Source organism: Podarcis erhardii (assembly GCF_964252035.2).
Source record: "Podarcis erhardii genome assembly, chromosome: 5".
Classification (NCBI taxonomy): Eukaryota; Metazoa; Chordata; class Lepidosauria; order Squamata; family Lacertidae; genus Podarcis; species Podarcis erhardii.
Genome location: NC_138509.1, coordinates 7,176,801 through 7,190,996, shown reverse-complemented (window position 1 = coordinate 7,190,996; position 14,196 = coordinate 7,176,801). Strand labels below are relative to the sequence as shown.

The following is a 14,196-nucleotide window of genomic DNA, read 5'->3' as shown; positions in this document are numbered from 1 at the left end:
TCTATGGGGATAATCACACAGGGTCTCGTCTCATCGCCTGTGACAACATTACAGTTGTGGATTACATTATCCTATTTACCATGAGTTGCAGTCCTGGTAGACAGAAGAGCCGGGAGAGTAGCGCTTTCCTGAATGTAGGCAGGGGCAGTCAGAGCTGTCAACACAGAGGTCTCCATCAAGCAGCTTGCCCTCTAGAGAGGCCAGCAAAAACACTGTTAGTATCCACAAAACCATTTTAACCCTAAATTCTAAGGAAGAAGATTGACACAAGTCATAAATGTTTATCAGCTGGCATCTTTCACCCTAGCACAATTATTTTCAAACTGTGCTGGAATTTCCTTGCAAACTTATAAGGGATTTCTATGTTTCCACATATAAGGAGATAGAGAGATAGGTAAAGGTAAAGGTAAAGGTAAAGGTAAAAGACCCCGGGATGGTTAAGCCCAGTCAAAGGTGACTATGGAGTTGTGGCACTCATCTCGCTTTCAGGCCGAGGGCGTTCGTCCTCAGACAGCTATTCGGGTCGTGTGACCAGCATGACTAAACTGCTTCTGGCGCAACAGAACACTGTGACAGAAACCAGAATATACGGAAAAGCCGTTTACCTTCCCGCCGCAGCAGTACCTATTTATCTACCTGCACTGGCGTGCTTTCGAACTGCTTGGTTGGCAGAGATGGCCAGACACACACACACACAATTAAGGCGGAAAGAGGAGTTTTGTTGCTGCTACCTTAAACCACTGCAAGTCAGAAACCCTTGCCAAACTATTGCAAATCACCCAGAGATCTACCAGCATATGCCAATATACCTTCTGCCCACCCTTGACCTTAATGTGCTCCTGCAATATTCTGTGATAAACTGGGGCTTCGTAGGGGTTCCTCAGCAGACAAGTCAATATGGGACAGGTCCGCTGAACGCCCTAGCAAACAAAGTTTGCCTTAGCTGAGCTGTGAAAACAACTCTAATCAGAGAGTGAGTATACTACCCAGTGTATGTCTAGCTGAAAAGAATACATACTCTTACATCTCCAGGCTCAATTAAAAATCCTCTCACAGTATATCTTCTTCATTTTCTTTCCCTAACAGCTGGAATGACTTAGAAATAATTCAGAAGCAACTTAAAACATTGCAGGCAAAAGGAAAGAAGTAATGGATCATCATCCATTGCTGAACTCACATAGACCTTTATTTCTTTTTATTTAATAGTAGCTCTTTGATAAAATACATGTAGTCAGTATGCAAACTGCCTAATCTGGGGGCAGAGAAAAAGAGAAGGAGAAGGGAGAGAAATAAATACTCCTAAACATTTGAAAACAGACACCAGTTTTCTTCTTTAAATGAAATGGGAAATGCTACTGCTCAAAGATTGGCTCTGTAAACAGATCAGTAAATAAATTACCAGGGCAGCTGCAGCCATCAACACATTTTTCTTGGCACACTTCATTGATATTCAAACTCTGGCAGGTTTTGGCACAAGGGGATGTGCACTCCTTATACTCCAAGCCAACTGGACATCCTGGCCCTGAAAAAGTTGCAGGGATCTGAGAGACAAATCCTTTAGGAATCTACTAATACTCTACTTACTTTATTATACAAAAGAGTGGATATTTTATTTGGTCAATTCCTTTCTTGTATTTTATTTTTAAAAAACCACTTCTAAGGAGGTAAACGTATACATACAAAACAGATAACATATTACAGTGACCATAGAACATTTGGCAAATAGAATCATGAGTGAATGCTGAAATTCCAAGAAACATTTGTGAACATCTGAAAACTTAGTTCTGGAGACAGACAGGAACTGAATGTGGCTCAGGAGATATTTTGCTTTCCATGGCGTAAACATGCAGTTTGTTTGTTCTATCTCTGGCCAAATCATTTTTGAAGGAACACCAAAACCTGCAAACAGCTATTAGCTGCGGTTAACAGAGAGATGAGCAGACATACCACATGCAATGGATGTTCTTTCATTCTGCCTTTTGCTCTCTGGAAGCAATTATAAACTGTCTCCACCTTCAGAGATACAAAGGTGAATGCCTGGCTGTTATTGTTGCAAATTATGGCGATTTGCATTGGGAAATGTTCTGATGCCTTGGAGCAGAAGGGAGCTGCCGTTCAACAATATTTGCAAGGTACCTCTCCTGCCTTGGAGAGTAGCCCTAATACAGTGTGTTTGTGTTACTTGTATTCAGTAAATAAAGCTACTGTATTAAAAAAAAAAATTGAAACTGCCAAGTTGGCCTGATACGTACTTTCAATTACTTGATACTAATGAATTTATGAAATGGGGAGGGGGGAATCTGCAGAAAAAAATCATTGCAAAATTTGGAGCCTCTGTACACAGTTTGGAAACGAGGGTGAATATATAGGAGGAAAATCTCCCTGAAGTATTGAGGCACTAGACTAAACAGGGCTTTAAAAGTCTTCACCAGCACTCATAACTGGACCTAGAAGCTTGTGGCGTTTGTACAGAGCCCCCGGTCATTTCACGGACTATTGACCTGTTCACCACTACTTTATTCTTCCGCTGCCACAAATTTTGTTGAAAAAAACCCAGGGTTCCCCGGTGAAGCATTGAGTCTCAGTCAGGTAGAGTTAACAATGAAGATTAAAGTTTATTTCAAACACAAACAAGTTTTAAAATATATTCAATGCTGTCACTCTATTCCCTCTCAGTCTTGTCCCTGTTTCTGACTCCTCTATCTCCCCCCCCCCCCCAAAAAAAAGAACCAACCGAACTAACTGCCAAAACCTCTGGGCTGAACCTCAAAATCATGTAGGCTCCGCCCCTGGGCTTTCTTATTGGTCAACCTATTAACCCTTTCTTTTCCCCAATACAAACGCATCCCCAAATAATGGGCAAACGCCACAGTTCTAACAGGGAGTCAGAGCAGCTAAGGCCCAGTTTATGTACTACTCTCCCACAGCATCAGCTGAAGCTTATGAATTGTCTTCAAGCCCTCAGTGGAGCACCTTACAGCATTTGATATGAGAGGTTTCCAATGGATGGCCAAGGGCAATTTTTTTGGAGAAAAGCACCCGCAGAACTAGCTCACCTGTCCAAGCTTGTGAAAAGGAACAGTGCAGGAGCAGCCCTTGTCCTTTAGAGGGACAGATAAATCAGGTCTTCCTTTAAAGAGGGCACATATTGCGGTGAGACTTGGAAACCGACACCCTGTGTTGTGGGTGGGTACGATTGGTCAGCCACAACACCCAATTGGTAGGTCCCTCGTAGCTGGGTGCAATCTGGCCAATGGGATGCTGTTCAAATGGTTCAAGGGACCTATTTATATCCATGTATGTGACCCAGACCTTCCTCTTTCAGTGCTTGCATTCGGAACACCCGGCCACCTCTCCCTATATTTAGTGCATTTTGCGATTGACCTTGCTATGCCATCGTGTGTCGTCTGTCATTGGGACAGGGGCACGGCAGGAATTTTCCCCACTTGGCTGATTGGCTTTTGCCATTTGGGTTTCGCCTGCCTTGTAGCAAATCATCACAACCTTGTAAGATTGTGGATAGGCTCTGGTTCAGGTGATAGGGATGGGAGAACGCTCTCGCCATCCCTACGTGAAGGGTATTCTGTTAAAGGAATCCAGGGACTCGGTGGTTTGGTCAACCCCTAAAGGGGGTTGTGCCCGTGCCTGAGTCCACGGGGACATTTGGGTGGCGGAGATAGCCCATTCCTGGCTTTCCGCTTATCCAGGTGTTCACCCTTGGCTGACCTATGCTGGTGCCCTGGGTCAGCGCTACCTGCAACGGTGCAGGGGAGCTAGTCAAACCAGAAGCTATGCAACCATTCACTTTCAGTAATCAACAAAGTTGTGGCCTAAATTCTGCCCAAAACCAAAATTTGAGCCAAGTGTGAATTTATTTAGGGGGGAGGTTTCTGGGTCTGAACACACAAAAGCAAAAACCCTCTTAACCATGGCCAGTCCATCATCATAGCCTTTGACCTATCCAGATTGTGATTCATATTGCTAGCCCTCATCTAACGCATAATTTGGTGCAGACATTCATTCAGGGACTTGGCCACGGCCACCGGGTTTGGTGAAAAGATGAAGAAGTCCCATGTGTCATTAGCACAGTGGCAGTAACACCGCCTGACAGCCCCTCCCAATGGTTACACATCTCTGTTGAAAAGCATGGATAAGAAATAGCCCACGAATCGCTGGCACCACGAGAGATGCAAGATCAAAGCAATGCTCTGTCTGTACCCTTAGGCAATAGTGACTGCTTTCTGCTCGGAAGTGGGAGTTCAAGCCATGTTCCTAGTGTTTCGGAACTCTCCAAATCAATCTGTACTGCTGGGATAGTCTAGAAACCAAGTCTTGGAAACTTACGGCACTCAGCGCTGGCAGGCCATCCTTCCAGAATCACACCTTGCCGAGCACAGTTTCTGGCATACTCTAGAAAAACGGGACAGTGGCAGTTCCTATCCTGGGCACATCTGCAGATGTCTTCTTCACAGAGGCCAATGAATTGCTCGGGATCAACCAAGTGATGACATTTGGAAAAGACAGTGGATGTCCTCAGCAGCTGGCAATTTTCTATAACGCCCTGCAGGTACAGAATAATTAGAGCTGTCACAAAGCTATTACAATAAGCCTCATGGGATAAGGGTGGGTTCGGGAAGGGAAGGGTGTAACTGCAGGAATAAAGGTAAAGGGACCCCTGACCATTAGGTCCAGTCGTGGCCGACTCTGGGGTTGCGGCGCTCATCTGGGAGGCGGCGTACAGCTTCCGGGTCATGTGGCCAGCATGATTAAGCAGCTTCTGGTGAACCAGAGCAGTGCACGGAAACGCTGTTTACCTTTCCGCCAGAGCGGTACCTATTTATCTACTTGCACTTTGATGTGCTAGGTTGACAGGAGCAGGGACCGAGCAACGGGAGCTCACCCCGTCACGGGGATTTGAACCGCCGACCTTCTGATCAGCAAGCCCTAAGCTCTGTGGTTTAACCCACAGCGCCACCCACGTCCCTAACTGCAGGAATATGCAGGTGCTATTCTCTTCCTCCACCCCATGAATTGTCCCTGGAGAGATGTCAGGAGCAGGGCTTCATGTCTGAATACTCTCTCCTCTGTTCACCCCTGTCTCATTCACCGCAGAGACCTTATGGGGGGCCTGGCCCTGGTGGCTGGTACAGAGTAGAGGCAGGGCTGGATTTAGGTTTGATGAGGCCCTAAGCTACTGAAGGTAATGGGGCCCTTTATATGTCCAGCTGTCCTTGTCAACAACAAATTGTCGCTGTTTTTTTTTTGTGTTGAATATATGCTATATGGTAATTTATGGACCTAATAGGTATCTAAAGCCATGTGCACATAACAAATAGGAACCTACACAACATAACACAAAACACTGTTGCTGTAGGTTTTATTTTATTTGTTTTTTATCTTATATTTTGGAAATGTACAACCAGGTTTTTTTCCTTTAAATTTTTTTGGGGCCCCCAACAGAGTGGGGCCCTAAGTTATAGCTTGTTTAGCTTATACGTAACTCCGGCACTGAGTAGAAGCCAAGTCCCCAGTGCAAATCTCACCTTTGTCATCAACTCATTACACAAAGTGTCTTTAGTCAAGGCACAGACTTTCCTTTCAAGTCAGGAAGCAGGCTAGCTCCTGCCCCCTCTCTCTTTTAAAAAAAGAATTAAATGCTCCATTATGTTATTATAAATTTTATCCTATACTCCTTTTATTTATTAGGTTCTTAATCCCATAGACATGCCTCAACGCTGAACCCATTTTTATCCTCACACTAACCTTCAGAGAGATTAATCTGAGAAACAGATTTAATGTTCACTGAAGGAACTGGCAGGACTCAAGAGTCACGCAGGACTTCTCCACCAAGCCCTTTGAGTAGAAAGAAAGAGTACGAAACCCCATAGCTCAGTAGTGGTGGGCAGAATACAGACTGAACCATAGCTATTGTTCTCTGCCTCCGACAGCTGACCATGGGACATTGAAAAGCGCTGAGGGATGGGGAATTGTGCATTCTTGAGGCAGAGCCTAGCAAACAAAGGAAGCTGTTTTTCTTTATGTAAAAGATCAAAATTCTTCCAACAGGCCCTGGTATTGCTGAACTGCTATTAATAGAACAATGTATTGCTTTGAGAATGAATAAATTAAACTAATGTTTGAAAATGCCACAAAAGTCTCCTGAATACATAACACAGAGGCTTCGCTTCTTCAGCCTGCAGGAGAAATAATCCTCTGTCCATGCACTCTGTTGGATAGTAGTTGATACAAGCACAACTGCTGTGGTATCTTTCCGTAATTCGTAATTCTGCCCAAATGAAGCTCAGTCTTACCATGAGGCAAGGTGAGGTGGGCCACCTCAAAGAGAACATTTCTAGCGCCATTGAAGGTCAGCAAAGCAGATAGGTGGGGGCACAGGACACTGGCAAGCTGGCAAGCAGTGCACCCCATATTTAAAGGAGCCTGAGGTGCAGAAGTCACGCTAATGAGCCTTTAGGATTTTCTGCTTTAGGTCAAAAGGCCCAAATCTAGTCCTAGTTCTGATATTTTATTTATTTATTTATTTATTTATTTATTTATTTATTTAAAAAATAGGTTAGAGCTAGACCTAATCATGCTTAGAGCAGACCCACTGAAACCAATGGGACAAGTTGATCATTACTAAGCTAAGTTCCATTGATTTCAATAGAGCTACTGTAAGCATGACCACTTGCGCAATCTTCCTAACCATGCCTACTCAGACATGCCCTACTGCATTCAGTGGGGCTTACACACAAGCAAATGGAATTAGGATTGTAGTCTAACTCTAGAGCCAACCCAAAAATATCATCACAGTTAAAATGGCTGTCATTACCACAAATGTGGCTCCTCCAAAGCTGGGATCTCATGATGAAGGGTAGCAATAAAGAATCCTGTTGTGGAGGTCCATTGGGGCACTGGAACAGGCTGCAAGCCCTCCATGCTATTCTATGACAAAGGGCCATTACAACCAAAACATTGTAGGTTTTTTCTAAACTGGCAAAAGCTGCAAGTTGGGCTAGATGTGGTTAGGTAGGCAGAACTAGACTGGCTGAGGGCAGAGGAAGGAGGAATTGTCCTTGTTCTGGGAGTGAAGAGCATTGAGGGCCTTGGTTAAGCATCTCCAAGCAAAACCCCAAACAAGCCGAAAGCATCAGTCATCAGAAAGTTCAATGGTACGAAAACAAACAGGATTATTTGTATGAAGCAGGACCTCTGTTTTCTATCAACAAGTGGCTGGGTGTTGCAAAAGGGAACAGAAGATGGAAAGCAGATTGGCAAAAACAAAGTTAGCACCTCAAAGGAAGTCCAGAACATAATAAACAGTCTGGGTGAGGCAGTTTGGGTAAGAGACAACACAGAGAGGGGGTGCTTTCAGACATACATGACTTAGCAGCCGCTTCCAGTCATTGCTGGTCAACTGTAGCTGAATAGCGACTCTAACCTGAATAACATTTTGAAACCAGGTGGGCAATTCCTCTTCCCCAGACCCAAATGTGTGTATGGAAGGGTGTATGTGTGATTTTTATTTAGATCATTGTTTATGGATAAAGGGTTACATATGTATTCCGACCCTTGCTACACCTCTGACCTCCCCATCTTAGAACTGAATGATCACTGCTGCAGAACTTCCAGTGGTCAAGACCACTTGCACTGCCCAAAAAACTGCCTCTCTCCCCACCAGAGACCCACATCAACACAGTCAAGAGGTCTAGAGCAGGGGTAGGCAACCTAAGGCCTGGGGGCCGGATGTGGCCCAATCGCCTTCTCAATCCGGCCTGCGGACGGTCCGGGAATCAGTGTGTTTTTACATGAGTAGAATGTGCGCTTTTATTTAAAATGCATCTCTGGGTTATTTGTGGAGCATAGGAATTCGTTCATATATATTTTTCCAAAATATAGTCTGGCCTACCACATGGTCTGAGGGACGGTGGACTGGCCCACAGCTGAAAAACGTTGCTGACCCCTGCCTCAGATCCTTAATGGCCTGGTCTTTTACTGCAGCAGAAATAAAATCTATTGAATGTTTTTGAACCACTGAGGTTTCTTGGGATGCCTATTCCTTTTAGTAGCATGGTACAATACGATTCTACTGTCCACAATCAAATCCCTCGATCAATGAAGTCCATTCCTCTTCCAGCATCTGAGGGACGGTGGACCGGCCCCCTGCTGAAAAAGGTTGCTGACCCCTGGTCTAGAGAGCCTGGTAAAGAGGAGAAGGAGTGCAAGTCTCCAAGTCAGAGGCCTCTCTCTTTTAAGCCACCCACTCCTGTCGGAAGAGGCTGGTTGATGCAGCCCTAGAAGCATAAAAGCTCCCTGCACCCTCTCAAGCTTAGTCAAGTTGCTCGCTAGGAGCCTGCCCTGCTTCACAGGTTTTTTGCTGGATTGGACCATATATTCTCCAACTGCATCTTCTTCTACCTGCCCTGCCTTTGCACAGTGTAAGTGGCTGACTGGTTGCAACATTCACTGCAACAGCCGCGCTGGGTAAAACAGAGGCATATTTGCAAGCAAAACAGTATCCACTTGACCTCACTTTGCCAACAAGGAACACCACTATATCCTTTTCTTATTTTTTTTATCACAATTAAAGACTATAAATGAATAATTTTACAGTTACTAATCGATAAAACAAACAGTGTGTACATCAAAATAAGAAAGACAGTAATATACACCCATGTGGCTTCCCTCCACCACAGTTCGACTTCTTATAAATTAGTGTATATATTACATTGTGTCATTATCCTGTTCATTATCTAACCATCATTAAACTTATTTCTAATTGATTCATCTCTACATATTTAATCTATACATATCAACATACTGTATTTTTTTTTTTTTTGGACCAGTATTTTCCCATATATTCTTCAAAACATTGCCATTCTTTCCTCAAATTTTGATTAGATTGATTTCTTATAGCTGCCGTTAATTTAACCAAACCTATAAATTCGCCTAATTTGTTTATCCACTCCTCCTTCGTGGGGCTAATATCTCTTTTCCAATTTCTTGCCAGTAATATTCTGGCCGCAGCAGTTGCATATAAAAATATCCTTTTCTTATCTTTCCCTACTATGCTCAAAAGGAGAGCCTTTTCAATTGAAATTTTAAACATCTTTTTAAGCTCTTTTTTAATAATCCCCCAGAAGCTCTTAACTTTCTTGCAGCCCCACCAGACGTGCATCCTTGTCCCCTCTGCATTTTTGCATTTTCAACATAAGTTGGATTTTATAAACCTTGCCTAGTTTTATAGGTGTCAAATGCCACCTATATAGCATTTTCATGATGTTTTCTTTGATAGTTTGGCAGGCAGTAAATCTGATGTCTGACCTCCATAATTTCTCCCACTGGTCCAATTGTATTGTACGGCCAATGTCCTGGGCCCATTTTACCATTGCTTCTTTTACTGCTTCATCTTTAAGATCCCATTCCAATAAAAACTTGTAGGTTTTAGATAATAGCTCTTTATTGCTTTTTAATAAAACCATATGCAATTGGGATTCTTCCTTACCAAAACCCGTTTTCTTGTCCGAATTAAAAACATTGTATAGTTGATGATATTGAAGTCAGTCAGTGAGACAATGTCTTATCTCCTCAAAGGCTTTTAATTTTAAATTCCCTTCCTCTTCTTTTAACAATTGGCTATAGGCTGCCCAGCCACTTCCCATGTTGATTTTTTTTAACTGTAAAGGCCTCTACCAGGGACAGCCAGAACGAAGTATGAGGCTCTAATAACAGCTGATACTTCCTTTTCTTTTATCAACTGTGAAGATAGGCAATTTCCATTACAAAACCACAAAAAATGGGCACAGAGAGTTGAATCGTCCCTCTTTCCCATTACTACCCCTGCGCTCAACTTTGCAACCTTACTGCTGCATTTCCCTTTTCAAAACAAACGCTGTACTCTGCCTCCTCTCTCAACCACATCTCCAGCTTGCAGTGTTTACAGTAAAGTACATTGGCCTCTCTTTTGCTCTCTCCGCCACAGCACTCCCCCACCCCCACACAAAAATGCCACAAATCTTAAGTATGCATTTGTCTTGGCAGGCCAGTTGTTTGCAATGTAAAAAACAAACAAACCACAAACTTATTTCCCCCCACGAAGATAGCATGACTTAGAAAAGGCATGAAAGCATCTTCCTAATATTTTTCTTTCTTTCTTTCTGGGTGGATGCCATTGTTTCCTATGGACAGATGTCACTTCTGCACCGCGAAAGGAAAAGATGCTGTCAACCCCAACCTCTTATTTTATCAGTAAATACCGTATTTTTCACCCTATATGACGCACCTTTTCCCCTCCAAAAATGAAGGGAAAATGTGTGTGCGTCCTATGGGGCGAATGCAGGCTTTCGCTGAAGCCTGGAGAGCGAGAGGGGTCGGTACGCACCGACCCCTCTCGCTCTCAAGGCTTCAGGAAGCTATTTGCAAGCCTTGGGAGCCCACGGGAGTTCCTGCCGGGCTCCCATGGCTTGCGGAGAGCTGCCTGCATCCCGAGGCCTGGGGCACGCAGCGGAGCACATCCCGGGCTTTGGGCAGATATCCGCAAGCCTGGGGAGACTGGCGCGAGTTCCTGCCGGGCTCCCTAGGCTTGTGGATAGCAACCTGTTCTGGGGGCTGGGGTCGGGGGAAGCTCGGGCTTCCCCCGCCCCAGCCCCACACCTGGGGGAAAATATATTTTTTTTTATCCCCCCCCCCAAAAAAAACCTAGGTGCGCCCTATGGGGCAGAGCTCCCTATGGGGCGAAAAATACGGTAAATGTTCTTAAAAGGAAGCAGGAAGTGGGATATTCAGGTGCTTGAATTATCGAGTGTAACTCTCTGCTTCATCTGACTTTTGCTTCCTGAGTCTCCGGTTCCTTATTGGGATATTTGGTTGCCAGTTGTGAAATGGGCTTCCCTTAGCATCTAACTGTTAATCTCTCTTCCCGACTGACCACAGATGGATAGAGGAGAGAGCACGAAGGGACAAGAAGAGCTTACTAAAATCCCACCTCCCTCCTAACATGGCTGCTAAAGGTACAGGAGCCCTGTTGCCCCCCTTTGCTAAATCCTGCTGCGTCACAATACCTGAAGACCTGCTAAAAACAGCAGGCAGGTGACGAGTACAGGTGAAAGGCCCAGGAGATAGTCACAGCTGCCTTGTCTTCTGATTCAGCCGTGAATTTTTGCAACGTAACAGTATTTGAGAGAAGCAACAGTGGCCGAAGGCAAATTTTGGGTGTGTGCCTCGCTTCTTTTCTTTTGGAATGTCAAAGGAGGGAGTGTTGCACATTGTCTCTGCTGAAACAGGTTCTGCAGGGAATTTGCATGGTTTCAAAATCTGATTGACCAGAGGTGACAGTCAGACAAATGAAATGGGAAGGGGAAACTCCCTTTAAAAAATGCCACTTGAAACTTTTTAGTCCGCTATCAGCCTCCTGCCAAATGGGTAAAGAAAAGGTGTTCACAGGACTTGCATGGGTCCTGTCAAAAATCCACACTAAAATGCTTTGTGCAAATTTTAAAACAGCATCTGAGAAACTGCTGAGGACAAGTAGAAACTGGTTGCCATCCTCTGGCATCAGGAAAAGGCCTCTGCTGTGGGGTTTTTAAATCATGAATATACAGTTCAAGAGAATAAGGTGCATTCTTTAATATGCTTTGAAATGCTGAAATGCTGTTATTTTGGCACAGGAAATACTGTGTGTGTGTGAAAATGAATTACTATTTTGTACTGCAAAACTATAATATAAATTAACTAAAATGTAAGATTCCCTTCTGCCCTGCTGTCAATGAATCTCTCGGTGCTACACCAACCTTTTCTTCCATCTCAGATGAAATGTTGCAGGTATAGCTTGGGGGATTGACCCTCTGACATCTCCTCTCTTGACTGTGCATGGCCCAGGAGTTAGCAAAAATGTAGGGGTCCTCTTCCAGAGTTCCTGCAGTTGCAAGGAGGAAAAGAGGCAATTCCTTGAATATGACAATTTGCTTAGAGTTCTCTGATCAAGAATGAAGCTTAAGCAAATGAAACTTCCTTCCTCAACGGCCAATTGTGCTGGTTAGTTTTCTGCAGACAAGCAGGTAAAACACGCAATTTAAAATCTTCTGCTCAAAGTGCACAATTGTCTTCTAAACATGTTCCCACAATGTGATCCTTAGAATGATAACACATCTGAAATGTAACTGCCAAATACCTCCTTATAAAGGTTGGAACTGTTTACTGAGGTAGCTTATTATAAAAAGAAGACATCAGAACTCCAGAGAGCATCACATTTCATTATTAACCTAATTTAATTTAAAACAACAAGTGATGAAAACTTGCCTACGTTAACCGGTTACAGGTCCTATGAATAGCACTATTTAGAGTGATTATTTGTACAGTGGTACCTCGGGTTACATACGCTTCAGGTTACATACGCTTCAGGTTACAGACTCTGCTAACCCAGAAATAGTGCTTCAGGTTAAGAATTTTGCTCCAGGATGAGAACAGAAATCATGCTCTGGCGGCGCGGCAGCAGCAGGAGGCCCCATTAGCTAAAGTGGTGCTTCAGGCTAAGAACAGTTTCAGGTTAAGTACGGACCTCTGGAACGAATTAAGTACTTAAGTACTTAACCTGAGGTTACCACTGTACAGTGGTACCTCGCAAGACGAATGCCTCGCAAGACGAAAAATGCGCAAGACGAAAGAGTTTTCCGTTTTTTGAGTCGTTCCGCAATTTCCCTATGGGCTTGCAGGTACAATTTCCCTATGGGCTTGCTTCGCAAGACGAAACGTCTTGCAAGTTCTTGCGAGTTTGTTTCCTTTTTCTTAAAGCCGCTAAGCCGTTAATAGCCACTAAGCCGCTAAGCCGTTAATAGCCGCTAAGCCGTTAAGCCGTTAATAGCCGCTAAGCCGCTAAGCCGCTAATAGCGCTAAGCCGCTAAGCCGCTAATAGGGTTGCTTCGCAAGACGAAAAAACCGCAAGACAAAGAGACTCGCGGAACGGATTAATTTCGTCTTGCGAGGCACCACTGTACATATAAAAGTAAAAGCATGCCTGGCAGTTGTGGTGGACTGAAAGAAAGTGGCTTGGATGTAATCAGTTTGAGAAGCAACCGGCAGAGAGAAGATGTGGTTAGAGGAATTAATGCTCACTTGAAGTCATGAAGAGTGGGTTTGCTGTCGGCGAGTGCCGGGTCCACGTGGGGCAATCTTTGGACCACCCTCCAGCCATTGGAGGGAAGCCAGGGCCTCCATCTTTGGCCAGGCAGACTGGAGCCAAAACCCCATTTAAACAGGCCAATCAGAGGTGTTGAGCTGTGTGGTTGCAGCCTCTTATAAGAGCGGGCTTCACCCACCCCTCCCTCTTTCTTGAGGAACAACTGGCAGAGAGAAGGTGTGGTTAGAGCAGTGGTTCCCAAGCTTTTTTTGGCCATGCCCCACCTAAGCATCTCTAAAATCCTGGTTCCCACCCTCCCGGATATATAATTCTTATTATTCAAAAAGTGAACGCCTATTCACATGGAAGAAGCCTAAAAGGCCATTAACTGTTAATAACTCATTTTTGAATTCTCCCCCCCCCCTTAAAAATCAAATTGCCCCCCTTTGGGAACCACGGGGTTAGAGGAAAGCTTCCAAAAACATGGCTACCTGTGTGAAAACCACATCCACTGAAGCACAAAGAAACATCCACACCTAATGTGCACCCTATTATTATTATTATTATTATTATTATTATTATTATTATTAACATTGCTGTTTCAGAATTTTAATAAAAGTCAGACTTCGCTCATTAGCGGGGGGCGGGGGAGATAGGAGGAAAAGACCCTGGATAATTTCACAATGGGAAATTAACAAAATCTTAATGGAGTGCAAGGTAAAGGTAAAGGTAAAGGTAAAGGGACCCCTGGCCATTAGCTCCAGTTGTGACCGACTCTGGGGTTGCGGCCCTCATCTCGCTTTGCTGGCCTAGGGAGCCAGCGTACAGCTTCCGGGTCATGTGGCCAGCATGACTAAACCGCTTCTGGTGAACCAGAGCAGGGCACGGAAACGCCGTTTACCTTCCCGCAGGAGCGGTACCTATTTATCTACTTGCACTTTTACATGCTTTTGAACTGCTAGGTTGGCAGGAGCAGGGACCGAGCAGCGGGAGCTCACCCTGTCGCAGGGATTAGAACTACCGACCTTCTGATCAGCAAGTCCTAGGCTCTGTGGTTTAACCCACAGCCCCACCTGTGTCCC

The 14,196-nt window shown here is 44.4% G+C and overlaps 1 protein-coding gene across 1 annotated transcript in view; it reads right to left on the bottom strand.

Annotated features, from left to right (window-relative positions):
- The window catches only part of VWF (von Willebrand factor), a 164,488-nt gene that overhangs the window by 137,364 nt on the left and 12,928 nt on the right, over nt 1-14,196 (bottom strand). Inside the window, exons 6-9 of the mRNA XM_081860930.1 lie at nt 11,790-11,914; nt 4,345-4,561; nt 1,400-1,522; nt 80-191 (exon numbers count right to left, since the gene is read on the bottom strand). Coding sequence (XP_081717056.1) covers nt 80-191; nt 1,400-1,522; nt 4,345-4,561; nt 11,790-11,914 — 577 coding nt within the window. The remainder of the gene's footprint in view (nt 1-79; nt 192-1,399; nt 1,523-4,344; nt 4,562-11,789; nt 11,915-14,196) is intronic.